The 24052-nt window shown below is 40.1% G+C and overlaps 1 protein-coding gene across 1 annotated transcript; it reads left to right on the plus strand.

Moving 5' to 3' along the window:
- The first annotated feature begins 4284 nt into the window (after window positions 1–4284).
- LOC116024095 (leucine-rich repeat extensin-like protein 3) lies at window positions 4285–12634 on the plus strand. The gene is made up of 2 exons (XM_031264999.1): window positions 4285–4488; window positions 12527–12634. Exons 1-2 carry the CDS (start codon window positions 4285–4287, stop codon window positions 12632–12634), a joined length of 312 nt encoding a protein of 103 aa, XP_031120859.1.
- The last annotated feature ends 11418 nt before the right edge of the window (window positions 12635–24052 follow it).

Raw genomic sequence — 24052 nt, forward strand, 5'->3', positions numbered from 1 at the left:
TCACTCAGAAAGATCTCAATTTGAGGCAAAGAAGATGGCTGGAGTTGATCAAGGATTATGATTTGGAAATCCAATACCAGGAAGGCAAAGCAAACAAGGTAGCAGATGCATTGAGTCAGAAGTCAAATCACGCTCTTTGGGTATTGCCCGAGCAATTATGCAAGGACTTTCAAAGGCTCAATTTGGAAATAAGAATGGGTAGTCAAGTGGAACAAGAGATGAAATTATATCACCTGTCGGTCACCCCAAACCTATTTGAAGAAATCAAACAAGCACAAGGAGAAGACAATGGGGTGAATGAACTCAAGGAGAAAATGGTTGATGGAAAGTGTGGTTCATTTGAGTTACACCCAGATGGGAGTGTTAGATTTCAAGGCAGATGGGTTATACCTACAGGTTGTAAGAAGATAATGGACCAGCTAATGAAAGAAGGTCACTATACACCATATTCAGTTCACCCTGGAGGAGACAAACTTTATAAAGATCTGAAACAAAACTTTTGGTGGTCAGGCATGAAAAAGGACGTAGCTGAATTCGTGGCCAAGTGCTTAAACTGCCAGAAGGTTAAAGCAGAGAGGAGTAAACCAAAGGGTTTATTACAACCGTTAGAGATTCCTCAGTGGAAGTGGGACTCTATTTCTATGGATTTTGTGGGGGGATTGCCACTAACAAGGTCAGGGAAAGATAAGATATGGGTAATAATGGACAGACTTACCAAGACAGCAAGGTTCATTGCCATGAAGGAAACTTGGACTATGACTCAATTGGCAAAGGCTTATGTGAACAAGGTGGTTAAGTATCATGGAATACCCAAGGATATCGTTTCTGATAGAGATTCTCGATTCTTGTCACAATTTTGGCAAGCTTTGCAAGCAGCTATGGGAACAAAGTTGAAACTTAGTACTACTTTTCATCCTATGATTGATGGGCAGACTGAGAGGACCATACAAACCTTTGAAGATATGTTAAGGGCTTGTGTGTTGGACTTTCAAGGATCGTGGGAGGAACATTTGGACCTAATCGAGTTTTCTTACAATAATAGTTATCATGCAAGTATACAAATGTCACCATATGAAGCTTTATATGGACAGAAGTGCAGAAGCCCTCTGTGTTGGGAAGATTCGATTAATTTTGTGACATTAGGACCCGAATGTCTACAAGAAATGATAGAAAAGGTCAAGTTGATTCAAGGAAGGATGAAAGCTGCTTAGGACCGACAAAAGTCTTATGCTGATCAAAGAAGGCAATTATTGGAATTTCAAGAAGGTGATAAGGTATTGCTAAAAATATCTCCTACGAAGGGAGTAATGCGGTTCGGTAAGAAAGGAAAATTGAGTCCAAGATATATAGGACCGTATGAAATCCTTGAGAGGATCGGAAAGGTAGCAGACCGATTAGCACTACCTGCGGTGATGGATCGAGTACACAATGTATTTCATGTGTCGCAATTAAGGAAGTACGTGTATGATACATCGCATGTATCTCCAACTTGAGGAGGTGACGTTGGATGAGAACTTATCATATGAAGAAAAACCGGTGAAAATATTGGATACTAAGACCCGGGATACCCGCAGAAAGTCCAAAAAGTTGGTGAAAGTATTATGGTCAAACCATTTGGGGGAAGAAGCCACATGGGAGTTGGAAGATGAAATGAGAACTTGATACCCTATGTTGTTTGAGCAAGGTAAAAGAGAACCTTTACCTCTTTCCAAATTGAAGCTTCTATTTCAATAAGTATGGTTAACTTTAGTTTCGAGGGCGAAACTCTTTTAAGGGGGGTAGAGTGTAATACCCCGAAATATTTTCTTCAAAAAAAAAAAAAAAGGGGGAGGTTTAAATTTTATTTCATTCTAAGCATTAGCATGCTCAAGTTATGATTCATAGATATTCAGAATAATTTTTGCTAGTTAAAATAGTTGTTAATAAGCTGCGATCGTACGTACCGGTCAAGAACCGTAAGAATTTTAGGAGCTGGTGTTCGGACCCGATAGTCCTAGGAAATGGATTATTAGACACCATACTATTATTCTTGAATTTCCTATTTAATTAAATCAGCCCATAGCAGCGAAAATTTATTTGGATCGTGCATCGCTAAATTTCGCGGTGTACTGAACCTAGCCCAATTTTAAGTTTCAGCCTGGGATAAATTTTTGGTTTCGAAAATTATTTGATTTAAATTAGTTTCTACCGAGAATTCATCTGTTTTAATCCCGATCAGTCTAGCTAAGATATTTTTCAAGATCCCACCATAAGTGAGTGACACTTGTCACAAATTTCTACCACATGTTGAGGAGACTAGTCAACCAAATGGGACTAAGATTATAAAGCCATTTTTTTCCCCATTTCCTCTCATTTGGCCGAAAAATACAAGGAGAAAGGAGAGAGAGAGATCATCATTTTCATCCATTAAAGCTCTACTTCCATAGCCAAAAATTCCTTCTCAAGTCTCAAGCTTTTCGGTAAAACTTTAATTTTATTCGGTAGAAAGCTTTATTTTCGTTCCTAGACCTTGAATCTAAGCTTAGTTTCTTAATATTTGTTGTTATGATGTTAATTTTTCTCCTAGGGTTTTGAGTAAAAATTGGGGAAAAGGTCCAAGATTTGCTTCTACGGTGTTAGTAAACTTTCTCGAGGTAAGGAATCCCTTAAGTAGGTTAAGGTCACTTGAAATTGGATAATTGATTGTTGGTTGAAATATGATGAGATCTAGGTGGAAATATTGTGTACATGATTGTATGTATAATATATATGAAATTGTATTTTGCATAATATATGGGTATAAATTGTTGTGTTGAGGAGATGTGGTAGTTAATATGCCTAAATATCTAAATTAGCGATGTTAGGTGTATTATATAATATATGTATATACGTATAAGTATGGTATATATTTATATATGTATATACGTGTGATGTATGTATATATGTAAAACCGTGTATAGGTGCATATATGTGTATAAATATGGGTATGTATGTACAATTAAAATAAAATTGATGTATTATGTATATATACATATATGTGATATATATGTTAACCTTGTATACCTATACGTATGAGTATTGTGGAAATTATACTATGTATATGGGTAGTATGTGAACTTTTATGTGAGTATGCCCAAATTGTGTGAGGCTTTATGTTGATTGCCTATATACATATATGAAGTATTATGTACATATGTGATGTGATAATGGAACAATGTGGGATAGTTACACTTTATTACCCCGGTGTATGGTAATTAGTGTACTATCAAAATGTTTTGAGAAATAAACCTTTTGGACAAAGTTAAGAGTGTTGAATGATTTCAAGTTGGAACTTGGTTTTGTGGAATATGTCCAAAAAGTAATTTTTGACTCAAGGAAGATGAGGAAGAAGGAAAATTGTTTTCAAAGCCTTAGTTTCTAGTAAAGTTGAGGAGGACCTTGATTAGCCTTCGGGTGGCTTAGTTTCTAGTATGATCATTCATACGGAAGGAGCGAAGTCTATTCGCCGGGTACTATATAACTCTTTTGGATGAGGTATTCCTGCGGGGGTGTGCACACTTAAAGTATAGTTACTCTAGAAAGTCCGGGTAGGTGTCGTTTCTATGGACCTAGTAGGGCCAGCTAGGGATCATTTTAACGAACCTTACGTCCAGGGGATCAGTGTTAGACCGGGTGATGACCACTGAACCCGAGTTCGATGATCCAAGTGGTCAAGAGAGGGAGTCAAGAGAATACTCCAAAGGCCTCACGCTTTCTACAAAGAAACTAAGTGGAGAATTTCGTATGAAAATGTAGTTACTCTGTAGCTACGCTAAAGAGAGATGTGACGATTGTTTAAGCAAGAAAGAGTGTTGATTAATCCTCTTTGAGTACAAGTTAGTGGAATTTCCCTATGAGGAAGCTTTTCAAGTACATAGTGGTGATTTAAATGCGAAGTTCATAAAATCTTTCCACTACTTGCTTATATGCTTAAATGACTAGTGATGCGTTGAGTAATGTATTCTTGTTAAGCAATCCCTTATTCAAAGAAATTCTATTGTTGTCCATTCTTAGTTATTACTTGTGCAAGCTATACTTGATAACCTATTTGTAGGTAAAGTGTTAATGAGGATAATGGTAGTAAAGGTTTTGTTTAAATATACCTGTTTTGCAAACGTTTATTTAATTTTGGGTGACCCATGGATCCCTTACTAAGCCGTCGCGCTAACTACACTTCAATGTGTTTTTATTTAGCAGATGTCGTCTAGTGTGGGCTCCTAGAGCCCGATGAGCTCACGGAGCTCATCTGAGTTTACCTTCCCGACTATGGACTATGATGACTACTCACAGTTTTTGATAGGCGGATACCCCTATGTTCCTGGCTACGCTCCTGATCCTCCTGCTCCTCCTTCTCCGCAGTATAGCCCTCCCCCAGCTTATCCATCTACACCCTCTCGCATTCCGATTCGCAACTGGCAGCCGACTTTTCTGGATGATGCCCAAGCTAGGCATGGGTTTTATCCCATAGAGGTGTTAGAGGGAAGTGATCCCCTAGAGTTCGTTGTCTTTTATCCCCTAGAGTTCGTTGTCTTTTATCCCTATCCGTGGGACCCTAGTCCTTCGGAGTATTGGGATGAGTGATCTATGGTGATCACTCCTTGCTACTTTTTGGATCATCTCACCTGGTTTGCGGGTGAGTGGCATCTAGTATGGGGAACGTACACCGGACCGGTGTACCGCCGCTTGGAGTAAATGGTTGGTAGGGAAGGCTTTGGAAGGACCTGTTTTGTGTAATTTTTTTTTGTAGCCATAGTAAACTTAGTTGGCTAGTAAGTTTGTAAGTAACTTAAATCTTGGTGTTTTGGGACCCTAGTGGTCAACTTTGGTATATAGATATTCGTAGCTGATCTAGCTACTTTTGTTTCTTTTTGCTGAAGTGAATATATGGTCATGTCAAGTAGAAAATGCGTGTGTGAAGCAGTTTTCTTCTTTAGCCTGTGCATCTAGAGTGGACTCTATTGAGGTCGGTCAGGGTTCTGTCTAGATGTGGCGGTAACTACTCCGGATGTACGGTATAGCCGGGCTGGGGTGTTACATTGCCTATGAAAGTTCTGTGTCGTGTCCCAATCCATTGGAATAGGGCCTTGCTCCTGTGCATCCTCCTTCTCCTCATTCTCTTCCTCGTCCTCATCATCATCATCATCTGAAGCCTCTAGATCAGGTGCATCATCACCTCCAAGCTTTAATTCTGCGGCAAAGAACTCACCCACAGAGAAAGAAATTGTGCAACCTTCAGCTCTCTCTCCCATCAACCGGTCCAAAAGGCCCAACCCGAAGCACAGTCTAGTAACGAAAGGACCGAAAAACACAGTTTGAACCTTTGGCTTTTGCTGGGTCTGGAGCCACTTTCTAGCTTGAACGCCCATGTTGATGCCAACCTCATTCTCCATGCACCACATGTAAAACAAATCCTGCTTGTATACCTTGTTGCGATTTGTGGTTCTGCCTGAGAGATTTATAGCAAAGGCTAACCTAATAGCCTTTAGAGCATTGCAGGTGATGAGGTTTGCCTTTAAGTTTGAAGAGTTGTAAGGGGCATTGTTGGTGATGCTTTTCCAATATTGCCTAGCAACTACGTCTGAATCAAAATCCTCCTTAAAGTCTCTGAAATATGGCATGGACACGCTCACTGCATCATGGAATCCCAGCGTAACACCCAAAGTGTTGACAGACATACTGTAGTGGTTGCCGAATAGAGTAAACGAAATGGATTCTCTTCCATTGTTGACCTCCTTTCGAATTTCCAAGGTCGCCAAGAATTCATAAGTAACAGGCGCATAGGTGGGTCCTCTCCACTCAAACAGATAGCGGAGCTGTGGGTGCCTGAGAAGCCCGTTTACTTCGTCCAAACAACCGAATTCTCTTAAAATGTTGTCGTCGAAGTGACGACAAACAGAAAGCTGCTTCCCTTTATAGTTATCCACTGTTGTAAGTTGGATGGGTGTCAAGTGTCTTAATGACCTTGACCCCGGCTCCTGCGTAGCCTATTGAGTTGTAGCTTGCTGCCGTGTCCTCGATCGACTCGATTCACCATGATCATGCTTTGATTTCTTTGCCATTTCCTTGAAGCGTCCCATCCTTCAAATTATAGAAATTAACATTCATTGTAGTTGGTTTTGAATAAGTAATTCTCAAATAGGTCACCATTGTAATTGTGTAAAAATTCCTTGTCAGGATAATGGATTGCAAACATTTAGGGCTAAGAATTTTCGAAAATTTCACCATAGTTTCCCCTATATTTTGGACAATTCTAGCATAAGAGTATCAACAATATCATTCCATTATCACACACATGCATATATTCATCATAAGATACATCAATTTGATAGTCAAATAAGAAGTCAACTACAAAAGTCAAGAATTTCAAAAAGTCAACTTCATCTTCTTCCCCAAATTCAAAATTAGGGTTTGAAATTGAAAATTCAATTTGGGCAATGTAGCATGTGAAAAGTCAAATTGATGGCATATAATAGTTCTACAACAAGTTTACACATCAATTCAAGCATCAATTTCATAATCTCAACAAGAAATATAACAAACCCATTTGTTCATCAATGGTGTTCACACTTGAAGCTCAAAAATACATAACAATCCATCAATGTAACCATCAATAATGAAAGAAAACATCAAAGGATAGTTCTATGAAGCATTATAAACCAATTTAAACATTCAAATCATTCAAAATCATGCAAGGGAATGTAGAACAATTTTCTCATTCAAGTTCTTCCAAACTCATGAATATTCAAGGATAAAGAGTTAAAAAGATGAGAAATTACCTTGATGTTGATGTTTTTGATCTTCTTTGAAGGTAAAAAGTAAAAGATGTGTTCAAACCTTGAGTTTGGTTCACCTTGCGTGGAGAAGAGAAGAGAAAAATAGGGATTTTGGAGCAAAGTGGCGTGGAATGGCCGAAGGGGGGGTCTTAAATCCGTAGGGGAGCTTCCACGCCGGTCATACTCGTGTGACCGTGCGTGGGAGCTCTCTGTCTCGCTCCCACGCATGGCTACACGCGTGTGAGCATGTGTGGGAGGCTACTGCCTCGTTCCCACGCTCGGCTACACACGTGTGAGCCTCGTGTAGGTCTTCGGCATTGTTTTCTTCCGATTTTTGGCTTTTCCCTTCATACCTATGTCCAATTTAAGCCTTTCCAAACCAATTTTCAGTCCCGACTCCTACAAGTTAGTCCTTAAAATATGGTTCCACTTGATTGTAGTAGTTTATTAGAAGAAAAACATAAAAAAAAAAACGAAAGCATAAAAATGATGTAAAAACATATTATTAAAACCTTGGATTGCCTCCCAAGAAGCGCCACGGTTTACGTCATTGGCTAGATGCATCATACCTTGTTTAGCATTCAACCATATTCCTTGGTAGTGGGTAAGAAACATTTTGGTACCCACGTGTTTTTCCATGTAAGCTTATCATTTTTCCACTTCGGTTTTGGTTTCATCTTGGCTTTGACCTTTGCCCTTTCATCGTCATCAGTTCTTTCTTTCTCTCTTTCCTTTTCATCGTTTATGGCTTGTCCATCGAATCTCAGGGTAATTTCCCCTGAACTCACATCTATTCTGCACGACAAGTAGCCAGAAATGGTCTTCCGAGAATTAAGGATTCATGGGGATCATCATCACCCATCTTACAAACAATAAAATCGACAGGCACAAGAAATTTTCATATTCTTACTAGAACATCTTCCGCTAAGCCTTCAGGATACCGTGTGGTTCCGTCAGCTAAACGTAGAGTTAGCCTCGTCGGTTTCAAACATGGTAAGTTCAATTTCTCAAAAAGGTTTGAAGACATGACATTAATAGAAGCACCAAGATCAGCAAGAACATTTTGAGGTTCCATGTTCTGTATGGAACAAAGAATCAATAAAGCTCCAGGGTCACCCTTCTTTCTGGGGTAACCCTCAGTCAAGCAAGCCGAAGATTCTTGGCTTAAACAGGTAAAATTATCACAAATGTCATTCTCAAACAACTCACGGCATTCTTTGTTATTGAAAAATTTTCGAATGAAAGCATTAATTGTACCTTCTCGAGCCGTTTCTTTCTCTTTTGAACTTTTGATGTTGAACTTTTGGGCATTCTTCCAAAGTGGTTTTCTCCTTGTATTCCTTCATTGATATGGTGCATGAACCGCTCGCATTTTTCAATTCGAGATTAGGACTACAAGAGGTAGTCTTGTTTCTTTGGTCATCTACCTTACATTGACATTTTCCACAGATAGCATCCATTGGATCACATTTCACATGTGTTTCTTCCTTTACATCAATGGCGTTGACTCTCTCTTTCGGATTGTTTTCAGTGTTACTCGGGAGTTGTCCGTAGTGTCGATCTGACATCATCTTAAACATTTGAGAAATTTGATCCTCAATCGTCTTAAGTGTGGCTTTAGACTCTTGTCGAAGACTAGAAATTTCTTGTCTAATCTCTTGAGTAATCTCTTGTTTCAGATTTGCCCAATCATTTTTCAGTTCCATGATTGTCCTTGTAAGTCTTTCATCTACTTCACGGATGTCATCCTTACTTTGTTGAGTAAAGTCGAGTTGAGAGTTGTATTGTGGCCTGAACTGGGTCATTTGATTTCCATTTTCTTGGTTTTGATTGTACATCAGTCTGTTCTTGTTATTCTGTCCATATGCAGGCTTGTTTCCATATTTGTATTGTCCTCGCGCTTGATATCCATCATTGTTGCTATTGTTCCAACCCTCTCCCTGTTTCGAATTGTTGTTTGATCTTTGGTTTTGTCCATAAGCATTGAAGATGGAGTTCCTTTGGTAATCTACCGCCTCAACTTGTTCAGATGCGGACGGAGAAGTGCAAATATTGGTGTCATGAGGTCCTCCATAGATATTACAATAAAGTGCCAATGCCATGCAAGGCTTGGGCTTTCCTTCCATTTTTTCTACCATAGCCTGCTGCTTTTTGATTTCGTGATTCATTGCTTCTATTTTGGCCTCACTCGCCACTTGATTATCAACTTCGAAATTCCTCCATGATCTCCTCTTCGGTCATACCAACAGGATGTGTTCTTATATATTCTATCGATCAAGTCTTCAGCTTCTTGCAGAGCTAGGGAGACAAAGGCACCGCTGGAGGATGAGTCAAGCAACATTTTTCCTTCATCTGTCAACCCTCCATAGAATGAGCTAATCATGTCCCATGGGTGCATCAGATCTTGTGGGCATTGCCTTTTAAGAACTTTGAATATTCGCCTAGCCTATCCCAAACTTTCAAGTCTTCTAATAAGACTCCGAGATACCCTTAATTCAGGTATATTTTAGGGTGTTTTATCGCGTCTATAGCATCCTTACTTGGTAAATTATGTGCGTAAATGCTTGAAAATCACTAACTGATGCACAAAAGCTACTTTTAGCTTAAAAGAAGTAAAACAGGAGCCCCGGGAGCAAATAGGACCAAAAGTTGAGCTTAAAGAGCAAACCAGGCAAGAGCGGAGCCCCGGAGAACCAAACTGGAAGGCCACACACGTGTGAGCAGGCGTGAAAACTTTTCAGAAGCTTCCCACGGACGCTCACACGCGTGTGAGAGGCGTGGAGACGATGATGCGCGAATTTCAGCTAGGGTTGTCATTTCGGAGACTATTTAAACCCCTTTGATGAATTTTCAGAGAAGGAGCCCAGAAATTTAGTTTTCCTTTTCTTAGTTTTTCTGTGACACCCCGAAATTTATTCACCATTTTTGTTACAAAATGATTTTTAGCCAAAAATGTTTCTAACTATTCATTTTTCAGAAAATTTCAACTCGGCGCAGTCCGAAAGATTTATTCGGTAAACATACTTCCCGAACTCCGTTTTACCTGAAATTTTTATTTTAGAACCCCAACCTATAGTACTTGATATCCTTAAAAATTTTTGGTCATTTGGATATTTGAGTAAACACAGAAAATTCCATTTTTACCCTTGGCAGTGTGCTGTCCAGAATTTTTCTCTCTGGACTAGTTTTAGAAAAAATTTCGAAAATCATACTTATACTACTCCGATCATTATGAAATTTTATATGTAGGTTCTAGACTTGCTTAACTACATATTTGAAGAAAATGGTATCAAAATACCTTACCAAATACTCCCAATAATATTTTTAATCCGAATCCAGTGTTCTGCCAATTTCTTTCTGCCAGCACATGTATTCTTCAATTTGATACCAATTATTTGACTGGAGTTAATACCTCCAATGGTCCTCCGAGTATTAGCGATTTACCAGCAGTGGTCCCTCGACTTTTAAATGACCTCCAATGGTCCTCCAAGTTTTAAAAAATAACCACATGTGGTCCTAATTCTTAAAATAACACGAATTTAAAATGACCACGAGATGTCCTAAAAGGACCACGGGTGGTTATTTTTTAAAACTTGGAGGACCATGGGAGGTCATTTAAAAGTCGAGGGACCATAGCTGGTAAATCACTAATACTCGGAGGACCATTGGAGGTATTAACTCTATTTGACTGATATCATCTATGTTTTAATTTTATTTTGTCTCTTCTAGAACCTAGGCAGCCACCCTATTGTCCCTAAATTATTTTCTACCGTAACTTTATCTGATTTATCCCCTAACTGGCAAGGGAAGTCTTATTCTTCAAGATTTACCATAGCATTGTGACAAGTGTCATTCCTTCTAGCCACATGCTAATATTAAAATGATTTTTGGAGATGATCTAAATGGAAACTTGATCTCCAAGTTTCTTCTTTCTTCCCTTATAAGAAACAATGTAACTTTTTCTCCAAGCTTCCTCATCCTAATCTTATAAGGGAAAATATATAAGCTTGATCATTTTATTTTTCCCCATTGTGACCAAAATATTGGAGAGGAAAGAGAGAGAGAAAACTTCATCTTCTTCCTTGAATTCAAGAGCTTCCATAGCCAATTTCTTCATCAAGATCATCATCTATTCGGTAAAATTCCATTTGTATTCGGTTAAAAGCCTTGTTTTCTTCCCTAGAACCTAACTATAGGTTAAGATTTCCTAAAATTATTATTATGATGGTATGTTTTGCCTAGGAATTTTTGGTGAAAGATTTGAGTAGAGGATCAAAATCCTTCTTGCAAAAAGTACTACAACCAAGAGGTAAGAAGTCCCTTAACTTGCAAAAAGTACTACAACCAAGAGGTAAGAAGTCCCTTAAGTTGCAAAAAGTACTACAACCAAGAGGTAAGAAGTCCCTTAAGTTGGTTTTGTCACTACAACCAAGAGGTAAGAAGTCCCTTAAGTTGGTTTTGTCACTTAAGATTTAAGGTAAGAAGTCCCTTAAGTTGGTTTTGTCACTTAAGATTTAAGAATTGATAGTTGAAATAGGGATTTATGAGCGTTGTGTTGTGTTTGTAGAATATATAAGGGTATAACTAGGTGGATGGATTTCAAGTATGAGACTCGAATATGAAGTATATCCAAAAATGATTATAAAAAAACTTACGTTGAAGAACGTATGCTATTTTGGTACACAGGTTGTCAAAACCTTATTTTTGAAGGAAAATACCACTTTTAGTGAGTGTGTACTTTACGTGAGAAAGATGAGAAAATGGTGTTTGAAAAGCCTGCGGGTACTGAGAGTATTTTGAAAATCTTCCATGGGCTAATGAGGTAGCCAATTTCAAGTATTGGACTCAAATGAGAAATATGTCCAAAAAGAAATATGTCCAAAAAGAAATGATTTAAGAAAGAAAACTGAAGGAAGGAAAATGTTTTCAAAACCTTAGTTTCTAAAGTAAAGTTAAGGAGGACCTTGATTGACCCACGAGTGGCTTTAAGTGCCCTTACCCAGTGGTCGTTATGATATATTGTATGATCATTCATACTGCAGGGCGAAGTCTATTCGTCGTTATGATATATTGTATGATTAGTTCATACTGCAGGGCGAAGTCTATTCGCCGAGTACTGTATAACTCATACGATGAGGTATTCTTATGGGGGTGTGCACACTTAAAGTATAGTTACTCTAGAAGTCCGGGGAGGTGTCGTTTTAACGGACCTGGCTAGGCCAGCTAGGAATCATTTTAACGAACCTTATGTCCAGGGGATCAACGTTAGACCGGGTGATGACCACTGACCCCGAGTTCGATGATCCAAGTGGTCAGAGAGGGAGTTATGAGAATACTCCAAAGGCCTCACGCTTGCTAATATGAAACTAAGGAAGTTATAAAGATGAAAAAGGGGTTACTCTGTAACGACCTTGAGAAAGAAATGATTTTGTCTTAAGAGACATGTTGATTTTGGTTCACTAATCACTTTTTGTGCAAGTCCTCGTTGTTAATTTATTTAGAAGAGAAATCTCATCAAATGAGTAAAAGTTACAAAACTCTCTTATACGTGTTTTGAAAACCTTTGTTGAATTTTGGGTGACCATGGATTCTCTTACTTAGCCGTCGTGCTAACTACACTTCAATGTGTTTTTCTTTTAACAGACGTTGTCTAGTGTGGGCTCTTGTAGCCCGATGAGCGCTGAGAGCTCATCTGAGTTGTGTTTCCAGTGTTGGACTATGATGACTATGTGCAGTTCCTACTTGATGATGACCCCTACGCTCCCGGTTACGCTCCTGCTCCTCCTGCTCCGCCTGCTCCTCCTGCTCCTCCTGCTCCGCCCTCTTCGAAGTATACTGTCTAGAACAACTCCTTTTTTTGTGAAAATATCTTTTGTAGCCTTAGTATGGCTAACAAGTTGTGAACAACTTAAACTTTCATGTTTTTGGACCCAATGGGTCGATCCTTGTATATATAGTAGTAGCTAACCTAGCTACCTTCCTTTCTTCCCGCTGCAATATATACGTAAAGCTTTTGTCAAGAAGAAAGTGTGTGAAACAGTTTTCCTTCTTTAGCCTGTGCATCTAGAGTGGACTCTTTCTAGATTTGATTGGGTTCAGTCTAGGTGTGGCGGTAACCACTCCGGATGTACGGTATAGCCGAGCTGGGGTGTTACATTTTCTTTTTGAGAACTTTCTCCATTTTTCTTAGTTTTCTATATTAGATCAATCTCCATTGTAGAAGACAACAAGCTTGGATTGAAGATCTTCTTCTTTCTAGGTGATCTCTATTTCATTTCTATAATTTTAGCTATCTTGTTCTTGGATTAAATTAGCTTTTGCTTGCATTTCATATTATGAGTAGCTAATTTAGTCTAGGGATTTGGATTGTGAGATTGAATATTGCTTTTGTGATGATCTTATTTCTATATTTTGGATCTATGAGTTTGTGTTGATGGATTATCTATTCTTGTCTCTTGATTGTTGTTTTGATGAGATCTTGTTTGGATTTGACCAATCTAGATGAGAGATTGAGCTCATGACTCTTTCATGTCTTTGATTAGAGTTAGGATTTGAAGCTTGGCACAATCAAAGTTCCTATGGACTTCTTAAGAATAGTAGGATAGTGTGTAGCTTAAGTGTTTGATAAAATTCCTCTTAGAACTTTGGATGCTTGAAGGCACTCCTAAGTCAAAGAAGCCTTAGTACACAAAGGTGGAAAAGGACTAAGACAACACACTATTGAATAGACAATATCCTAGCAATCCTAATCCATGACCTTAGACACTCCACTATGCAATATTCATGAACACTATCCAATCCTTACCCCTTTTACATATTCACAAAATCAGTTTTACTTTACTACTGTCTTGCACTCAAACCAACCAATGAACTACTCTCACTCACAAATCCACCCTTCACCACACTCGAATCCTATGCATGATCCAATCAAGTAAACTCCCGAACGTTTGACACACCTCCACGTCCCTCCTTCGAGACCAACGCTCGGGGAGTCACAGACTTTCCGTTTTAACATAAATATCTTTTGACACCTCAACCCTACGCAGAAAAAAGCAACTGTCATCTTCCTTGTTTGAATTCTTGTATCAGCCTTCAAATCCTCATAGTTTTTGTAATGGGAAAGAAATCGTTCATGAATTCACGATGCAACTGTTGCCACGTTCTGAAATGATTGTCGTCTTGGCTTTCCAACCATCGTGCTGCCTCTCCTATAACTGAAAATGGGAATAATTTTAGTCGGACTATCTCCTCGCTAACGCCTTCTTGTCTGTACATCCCACATGCTCGTATAAATCTTGTGATGTGTGCGTTGGGATCTTCAGATGGTAATCCCGAATATTGATTGTTCTGAACCAGTGTGAGAATAGTTGGATGCACGTGAAAGTTGACGTTCTCCATTGGAGGTACATAGATCGAGTTGTGCATGTTAAATTCCGGAGTCATGTAATCTGCAATTGATCTTTGTGGTTCTTGAGGATTTCCATAATATTCTTCTTCACGAATGTTCTCTTGATTGTTAGCTCTGTTAGCTTGTGGTTCTTCAACGATTGGTTCTTCATGGTTAATCGGTACTTGTGGATTAATTGGAACTGGGGGTGGATTTGGTACAGTTGTGCCTCTTTCTTGTCGCGCTTGATGAAGCCATCAGTGATCCTTGAGTATTTTTCCTTCTAGTTGCTCTATTAATTTCAGGAACGTAGGGTAGTAAACCTTGATTTCCTTTTGCTCGCGTGTGCATTCACCTAGTAAAATTATCAATGAAACAAAAATTTCCACAATTGACTAGAAGTAGTCAATTGGGTTAGTAGAAAAAAACAAGTAAAAATAAAACAAAATTAAGTGGAATGGATTAACATTACTCAAATCTAGCATTATTGCAATCAAAGTAAATAAAAACATATGACAACCTATTGCCCTCCCCGGCAACGGCGCCATTTTGACAACACTTGCGTGCATAGGGTGAAATGTCAAAAGATATTTATATGTTAAAACGGAAAGTTTGTGACTCCCCGAGTGTCGGTCTCGAAGGATGGACGTGGAGGTGTGTCAAATGTTCGGGAGTTTACTTGAGTGGATCATGCATAGGATTCGAGTGTGGTGAAGGGTGGATTTGTGAGTGAGAGTAGTTCATTCGGTTGGTTTGAGTGCAAGAGAGTAGTAAAGTAAAAGTGATTTTGTGAATATGTAAAAGGGGTAGGGATTGGATAGAGTTCATGGATATTGCATAGTGGAGTGTCTAAGGTCATGGATTAGGATTGCTAGGATATTGTCTATTCAAGAGTGTGTTGTCTTAGTCCTTTTCCACCTTTGTGTACTAAGGCTTCTTTGACTTAGGAGTGCCTTCAAGCATCCAAAGTTCTAAGAGGAATTTTATCAAACACTTAAGCTACACACTATCCTACTATTCTTAAGAAGTCCATAGGAACTATGATTGTGTCCAGCTTTAAATCCTAACTCTAATCAAAGACATGAAAGAGCCAAGAGCTCAATCTCTCATCTAGATTGGCCAAATCCAAACAATATCTCATCAAAACAACAATCAATAGACAAGAATAGATAATCCATCAACACAAACTCATAGATCCAAGATATAAAGATAAGATCATCACACTACCAATATTCAATCACACAATCCAAATCCCTAGACTAAACTAGCTATTCATAATATGAAATTCAAGCAAAAGCTAATTTAATCCAAGAACAAGATAGTTAAAATTATAGAAATGAAATAGAGATCACTTAGAAAGAAGAAGATCTTCAATCCAAGCTTGTTGTCTTGCTACAATGGAGATTCATCTAATCTAAAAAACTAAGAAAAATGGAGAAAGTTCTCCAAAGGAAAAACTAAGAAAAGGAAAACTAATTTTCTTGGAATCTCCCCTGAAAATTCATCAAAGGGGTTTAAATAGTCTCCGAAATGACAACCCTAGCTGAAATTCGCGCATCACCGTCTCCACGCATCTCACACGCGTGTGAGCATGCGTGGGAAGCTACTGGAAAGTTTTCACGCATGCTCACACGCGTGTGGCCCTCCAGTTTGGTCCTCTTGAGAAACGAGATTAGACGTGCAATGAACAAGAATCTTGTTACTCTTCGCGAGGAAGGACTTCCACTAGATGAGATCGAAACTAAGAGGCCATCGATGTCGGAAGAGTTCATGAAAAGAATGCTACCACGGGCTAACAACTCATTCATAGATGACCACCTGACAATGGAAACCGACCAGCGAAAGAATGACAAGATGGAAAGGATAATTAATGATGAAGAGGTGAGTGTAAAAGAATCCACAAAACTTGACACCCCGGTGCTCCAAGAAGTTTCGACTCCTGAGTTGAACGCGCAACAATGGGGAGAGATTGAGAGTGAAGACGAGGAACACATTGAAATTGTGTGGGAAGAAGAAAAACCCACACAAGGTAAGACTTTCATTCCAACTCTTATTGAAAATTCTTATGATGTTTGTGAGGATGACTCCTTTACAATTTTTAATGATGAGTTTGATAAAGTTTCTTTTTGTCCATGGGAGTGTGATTCCTTGCAATTTTGTGATAATGATTTGGGGAGTGAGGACGAGATCAAATCTTTTTATTCTTATGAAAGTGAATTTTATGAGTATGATGATCCTACATGGGAGGATGAAGAATTATTAGAGATCATAGAAGAAAAGAAGGGACAAGGAGAAAGAATTGTAATCATTGACAATTCAATAGAACATGAGTGGGGAGAAAACACTTTGGATGAGTTAGATGGTGGTAAGTGTGTTCATTTGGGAAGCTTTAAGGACAAATTCTTGAGGGATAGAATCTATAATAAGAAGGGAGAAGAGGGGCACGCTATCATTAAACACCTTAGGATGGTACCCCGTGCTTATTTATTAATAGATTATGTTTCCCCCTTCTTCGCTTTCGAATTCAAGGATATTCCCCACCTTCGGGCATACCTTGAAGCTCGAGTTCATGGGACGCTTGGACGGGTCCCTAAATCGGTGTGCCTCGAAGGATAGGACACACCACGTCTGGCCGGAGACGTTAAACCATGGCGCACTTGGGAGGCATTCCCAACGTTATCCTTAGATATTAGAACTTTATTTCTTGTTTTGTTTTGTCATTTTCTTCATGTATTAGCAATTTTCTTTTTTAGAATAGCCTTGTTTGAGCTAACCATTACGGATCATTCATCCGAGAGTCACAAATTGCCCACACTCAATCACCGAGCATCATCATTAACAAAAGAAGGGAGGAAAAATCAAGGTTAAAATTTGCACATCACGCGTCCACGCCTACACCACGCGTGTGGAAAGGCGTGGGGGTTGTTCAGTAGCCAGCCACGCCTACCACCACGCGTGTGGGTAGGCGTGGCACCAATCCAGTAAACGAACATGCACGCCACCATGCGTGTGAGCGTGCGTGGACAGGCATCAGATACTTCGCAAAAATTTCGCGCGAAGTGGTTTAAAACCCTCCCCCACTTTATTTCTTCACATTCACGAGCCACAACAACCTTCAAGGTAAAAACACACTTCTCCCAAGCATTTCCTTGCAAGTTTTTCAACCTCTTTTGATCTTCCAAAGCCATTTCCAAGGTAAGAACACATCTTCTCTTGTTATTATTTGCTTGAATGTTAGAGCATATTCTCCATGAAACATATATCCATGGGTTTTTCTTGTTTGACGTTTTCTTGAGATATATTGCTATGAAATGATTTCTTAGGCTTGTAATAGGCTTACATTACTTTTATATGATGGACATTCCATGTTTTGCAAACTCTTTGTAACTAGATCTTAAACCCTTTATGATTTGGGTATTTTCTCATTGTGTTAAGATTCATGATGAAATAGAGAGCAGTTTTAGCAAAGTTTGAAACTTTCTTGCTCCTTAGGTGCTACATTGCTATTCCCAACATTTTATTTGGTGTAATTTGAGCTTTCATGTTTACTCCATTGTTTACCTCAAACTAGTCTTGAGGAAGAAGATGAAGTTGACTATTATGTTGACTTTTTGAAGTAGGAATTGCCTCTAGAATGTGAAAAGTTGTTATATGAGCATTGTTTTGAGAAAATAGAATTGTTGGGAAATTGTTGCAATGATTATGCATACAATGATGAGATTTTTCTTGATAATATGTGCCATATTTATGAAATTTGTATTAAGTTTGGGAAATGTTTTCTTCTTGTGCTACTTTGTTGCTTATCTTATAGGAAAATGTCATCTCAACTCCCATTTGCACAAAAAGTAGCCCAACGAATTCAAAGAGGCAAAGCTCCAATGGGTGAAAGTAGTAAAGATCAAGAAGAGACGAGTTATGTAGAAGTGCCCACTGGGACCCAAATACTCTTGATGACACCTTCCATGCTGAACCGGTATAGGCAACTTCTTCAACTTCCTATAGTGCAATGGAAATATGTTGATCTGACTGTTCTTGAGTCATATGAGTGCAAATACGGGCTCGAAAGGCTCATTCATGAACCTTACTGGAACAACCTCTTGACCTGGAGGCAAGACACTTACGCCCCGTTAGTACACGAGTTTGTTGCTAGCCTACAAGTCAAAGGAGTGACAGGAGATCTTTATAGCTCGACAATCAAATTCCAGCTCTTCAACGAGGACTATAACATTTTGGCCAATACCTTGGGAGTCCTATTAGTCTTTTATGAAGAAGAAGATCAAACAAAGCACTGCTACCGAAGGCTGAAACATGACTTTGGTGACAAGGATATCCCAAGAAAATATTAGGCCATGATCGCTAGGCCAGGAATTGATTGGGTTGGGTCTAGGGTTAGAGTTTCTCAAATTGTGAGAGAAGATCTGAGGGTGTTATGAAAGATAATCGCACATTCTTGGGGAGGAAGACTTGAGACATATGACTGAATTTCAAAGGCAGATTTATTCATCATGTGGAGCATAGACACTGGAAGCTCAGTGAATATGAACATGATTTGCAAGCATTGGCTCCTAGCTCAGCAGCAAAATTCAGTAAGATCCATCTTCATAGGACCAATGGTAACAAGACTTTGCATCGCTCTGGGCCATCAAATGAAAATTGGCTGGTTCAAACACCGGATAAAAGGGGCACAGATTGTTCCTCTATCTTTAGAGGATGTTGCAGATTTAATCTGAGACACTTAGCAAGAACAGGGGAAGATGAGGACATGGCAGGAGACCATTCAGATATGCTAATGACATCCCCTCAAAGGCTTTCATCTTCACCGATGTCGTTCCTTTCTCCATCTCCGCCAGAGGTGTATTCACCGTTAGATTCACTAATGTACTCCCCTCCGCCTCGCGAGGAAGCACCACCTGCACCGTCGTCACATGCCCAAGAGAAAAACTTTCAATCTGCAAGCTTTGAAATCCCCAGCAGATTCACCACTGTCACGGATTGGAAATCTGTCCAGATTTTCCAATATCAGCTGCATATAGAGCAAATGCAGAGGCTTTATGAAATTGCAAAGGAAGTCGCCACCACCAACAAAAAGATGTGAAGAAAAAAAATTTTGGCGCATGAAATCATTTCGTGAATGATGTTTGAAAAACTATGATTGTGGACAATCAATTTATTTTTACTTTTGTTTATTTCTCTTTGAATTGTGAATTCCACGTTTCGTCTAGCCAAAGGCGTTAAACATGGCACTCTTGGGAGGCAACCCAAGTATAAGAAGAAGAAGAGATCAACCCACCTACAACAGGAGGACCAATTTTTGAAAGGTATAATCTAAATTCTTCATTCATTTCTTTACCTTTAATCTGACAAATTTTCGAAGGGCAAGTAATGATTGTACATGCTTTTAAAGGGGATGCACCTTGTGAGTATTTCTTTTATCTCCTTGCAAAATAGATGCCCTGTTTGATCTTTGATAGTTATACACTGCTTTGATTTACATATGACGAGTTGCATGACCTTGTTTATAACGGGTGTAATTTCCTTAGAATAGTTCTAGCCTAGGCAACACTTTTAAGTGTGGAAATGGGGCTTGCATAGATACCCTTTGGACCCTATTCCTTTTCCACCGATCCTCATGGCAACATCGAGGACGATGTTATCTTTTAAGTGTGGAAAGGATGGGTACTACATTGCTTGAATTAGTTGGATGACCGAGTGTTAGGGCATAGGAATTAGAGGGCGTGTTATTGTCAACACTATCCAGAAGGGCTCCTAATCTTGTGTCAAATTAATACTTGAAATATGCCTTGGAATTACAAATTATACCAAAAATTGAAAATTTTTAAACATATATTGTTGATATCTTTGTGTGATTGCATGCCTTTTGCCTTTGATTTTGTTGGGACCTGAGTCAAGGATCTCTTGAAGTGGGAGTGTGTACCCCCTTGGTTTGAGAAAGATAAGCTCAGCGAAGCCCGGAAACTGAATTAATCTTAGTAGGACATGGGCAAAAGGAGAGCCTTAAAGTTAGCTTTGAGTAAAAAAAATCCCTACTCCCTAGAAAAAGGCATGAGGGGTTGACATGGTGAAGAGTAAAAAGGAAAAGGCCACTCCTAGAGATAAAACCAGAGGTGAGCCGTCTTGCCAGGATACGAGGTAACCATTGCACCGTCTTCGAAAAAGCATGGGGCTCCATGTGAAGTCGGTTATCCCGAAGAGATCCTAGAAGATGAGAAGAATAGAGAGGAGGTGAGCCGCCTCGCTAGGATTCGGACACCCATTGCACTGTCTTCGAAAAAGCATGGGGCTCCATGTGAAGTCGGGTCGCCCGATGACGTTATCCTAGGAGGTGAGAAAATAGAGTGATCGCCCAAGCCATGGCGATGAGCGGTCCATGTCCCTGCCCTCAATTATATTTGCGAAAAGGGGCTTTGGCATATGGTTGGAAAGTTGACTAGGGTGTTCGCATCGTTCACACTAGTGGTATCGGCTCCCTAGTGTTGGTCCCAAGGGGATGGGGTACAAGTCTAGAGGGGGGGGGGTGAATAGACTTGTATAAGATTTTGCAAATCTTTTTCGACCTCTCGTGTGTATTGAACTTAGGATGTTTAGGTTCGATACCTCACGAGGTGAAGACAAAGTTTTATGCGCAGCGGAAATATTATCCCCTTTTTGGTTAGCACGAGTTTGGGTTAGTTCGAGAGGCGTGATTATATGCAGTGCAATCGAGAAGTTAGCGAGAGGTAAAAACAGAAAGTAAATGCAAGAGAGATTTTTAAGTGGTTCGGCCAACCCGCCTACTTCCACTCTTCTTCCAGAAACTCCCTGGAAGGATTGCACTAAAAACTTCCCTTTCTAGTACAATAACGAGCGCTTGAGCTTTGATCCCCAAGCCCGCCTCAAGCCTCAGGTTTCTTTCGCTCGGCCAGCAGCCAGGTTACTCCGCCTCTCCTCAGGTTTTTCTGCCCGCTTCCAGTTACTCCACCTCTCGAGCACTTGACCTTTGATCACCAAGCCCGCGTCAAGCCTCAGGTTTCTTTCGCTCGGACAGCAGCCAGGTTACTCCGCCTCTCCTCAGGTTTTTCTGCCCGCTTCCAGTTACTCCACCTCTCGAGCACTTGACCTTTGATCACCAAGCCCGCGTCAAGCCTCAGGTTTCTTTCGCTCGGACAGCAGCCAGGATACTCCACCTCCCTTGCTTAATCCAAAGCAAGACGTTGTTGATAGTCACAGTTGAATGTAACAATCTCCAATCTGACCACAAGCTATCGTTGAATCAACTTTGATGTAGAGCAGCTTTGGTCACCTTCTGGATGTATGACAGTTTAGCTTTGTAACTCTCTTCGAACACTAAGATGTGTTCTCTCGCTGTATTGAATATCAGGATGATATTCCAAGTTAAGCACTTTGCACTGGAACGTTTTTATCAGACACCTCTTGTTAACCTCTTGACCTTTTACAAAACCCTTTTTTCTTCTGTGTCTTTACGTCCTTATATATGAGAGTAGAAGAATAGTTCCGTTGGAGGGAAAACTATTCCGTTTGAAATTGGTCTCCCACGCCGAACATGGGTCTTTGCACAATTTCAGCATTTTTCATGGAGTAGTGGTCTTGTAACTTGAGCCTTTTGTTTTGTAGTGAATATTCCATATTCCACTTTCTTGAGTTCATGCTTCACTTGCTTCTTTTGGATAAAGTTACTCTTTTTATGTTCCCATCATTCCTTGTTTGGGGAATCTGACCACTTCAGGATTGGTGCACTTCTTGACCGTTTGTGGTGGAGGTCTGACGTGTCATCCACTTCCGTCCATTTTGAAACCTCCCGCTCAGCACCTCTTCAATATTTTATCTCCATGATATTCTTCTTCTCCAAACTTAGAGTATTTTATCTGCACATGTTGACTAACATTCAGCCTCTTGGAGAAGTGCCGGTTTATCGAGACCATAAAAGATGTCTCGACCACTTGATGTTTCAATCCCATGTATCGAGAGGTCTATCTCTCGAATATTCTTTACGTCTCGAACTCGATAGGTATATCGAGAGGTCCTTACCTCTCGAACTTGGCTTGTGTCTCGAGACTTAGTTGATGTCTCGTAGACCCTTATTCCTCCAGAGTTGTCTCGTGCCTGCTTCTGATCTATCTGTTTGCTTACAACACGAAAACTTCTAAGTTGTTCAAACAAGTTTACCTTAAGCTTAAATATTTCCCGAGTTGAGCTCAAATTACCCGGTTGTATTTTCGCTCTTAGTTTACTTATCGAACTTACATTGTTTTGCCTATGTATCGAGACTTGGGGATTCTTACTTAACAGTTGGTATCATCAAAACCTATTACATGATGTTCCTAACAATTTCCCCCTTTTTGATGATGCCAACACTTATACTTACTTATATGGCTGATTTGAAAAAGAAAAAGCATTGATTTTATTTTCAGCGCATATGGTAAGTTTGACAACTGATCTACTAAAGCAAGAATAACCAAACTCACGCAACACCCCAACAAAAGATATATATATTATCATAACAGGAGTGTTTTACAGGGCTTTAGCAGAAAAGAGAGAAGATAAAGAACAACATCAAATTCGAATGCATGTAGACATCGAGAGCTTACTGCTTATTCGCTTTCCTCTTCTCGTTTATGGCTGCTCGTGTCTTGTGGAGGTCTTCAAAGTTCACCTGCTCTAGATATTCGTTTGATATATCCAGGTGAAGGTAATTGACAAAGGCTTCACCTATGAAGTTGCCTTCAATCACCCCATCTCTCCACCATTCGATGCATTCCGGAAGAGTGAGACCGCTATGAAGAGCTAAGTCAGTTTTGGTAAGAAGACTTACTATGATTCCATGAAGATATTCGTTTGAGTCTTCTTTGGTCCCTGCCTTGTAGCTCTGTAGGAGTAGCTTGTCTCTCTTCTCTTTGGCTGTTTGTTGTTCTTGTTTCTTTCTTCTGATTTCCTTGTCTTCTTCTCTTCTTTCTCCTATTTCCAGTGAACGCTGGATCCTTAACATATCTGCTCTTTCAGCTTCCTCCATTTGTTTTCTTGTTGACTTTGGAACTTTTGGAGGAGGAGGAGGTCCAGCTGGTTCACTTGCCGCCCTCTTCTTGCTGGTTGAAGTCCCTCCCTGAGTCTTCTTTTCCCCCTTGTTGGCATCATAGCGGAGGGAAAGTAAGGAGGACAAACCGTCGAAGAGTGCATGGATTTGGGCAGGCATTTGGTGCGACAGGTCAGTGAGTATGGTTTGCATCACATCCTGTCGAAGTTCACTTGAGCGTTGGTGGGCTTGAAGTTCTGCTCGTAACTCGGCGAATTCAGTTCTCATCCTTTCAGTCTCTGCTCGAGCTACCGCAGCCTCATCCGCAGCCCTTTGTGCTGCATTCCCAGCCCACACTGCTTGTTCGAGAAGTTCTTCGTGATTGGCTTGGGAGTCACCGGAGCCAGTCACAGGTATTGCAGCGTTTCGAACAACAGCAAGTACACGCTCAAGTTGAGCCATCCTCTGAGATTGATCAGCCATGAATTGACGCACCTCGCCAATGAAAGCTCGTTCGGCCTGTTGATCAAAGTCAGAAGAAAAAGGAGAAGAAGATTGAGTGGTACCTCTAGTCGGAGGGGACTTGGGTGCTTCCAGATTTCCACCCATGACTTGCATTCGTGATTCCACCTCTCGACTGACTTCCTGAGGTTCAGCAGGGACACTGGGATCAGAGCTCGAAGGTAGCTCCATATCAGGTGCTTCCCGGTTTCCACCTGAGGGATGGATCACTTCTTGCTCTTCACCTCTCGAACCTGGAGCCTCAGCTTCAGCTGCTGGTAAGGTAGGATTGGCCAAGGTGGGAGTCTCTGCATCAGATGCTTCCCGGTTTCCATCTGATTGAGG

The sequence above is a fragment of the Ipomoea triloba genome, chromosome 7 (genome assembly GCF_003576645.1).
Source record: "Ipomoea triloba cultivar NCNSP0323 chromosome 7, ASM357664v1".
Classification (NCBI taxonomy): Eukaryota; Viridiplantae; Streptophyta; class Magnoliopsida; order Solanales; family Convolvulaceae; genus Ipomoea; species Ipomoea triloba.

Excerpts from the sequence above, each read along its gene's own strand:
- LOC116024095 (XM_031264999.1), top strand. The coding sequence starts at position 4,285 with ATGGACTATGATGACTACTCACAGTTTTTGATAGGCGGATACCCCTAT. Across the intron at positions 4,489-12,526 it reads ATGGGTTTTATCCCATAGAG|TTCCTACTTGATGATGACCC; the intron begins GTGTTAGAGGGA and ends GACTATGTGCAG.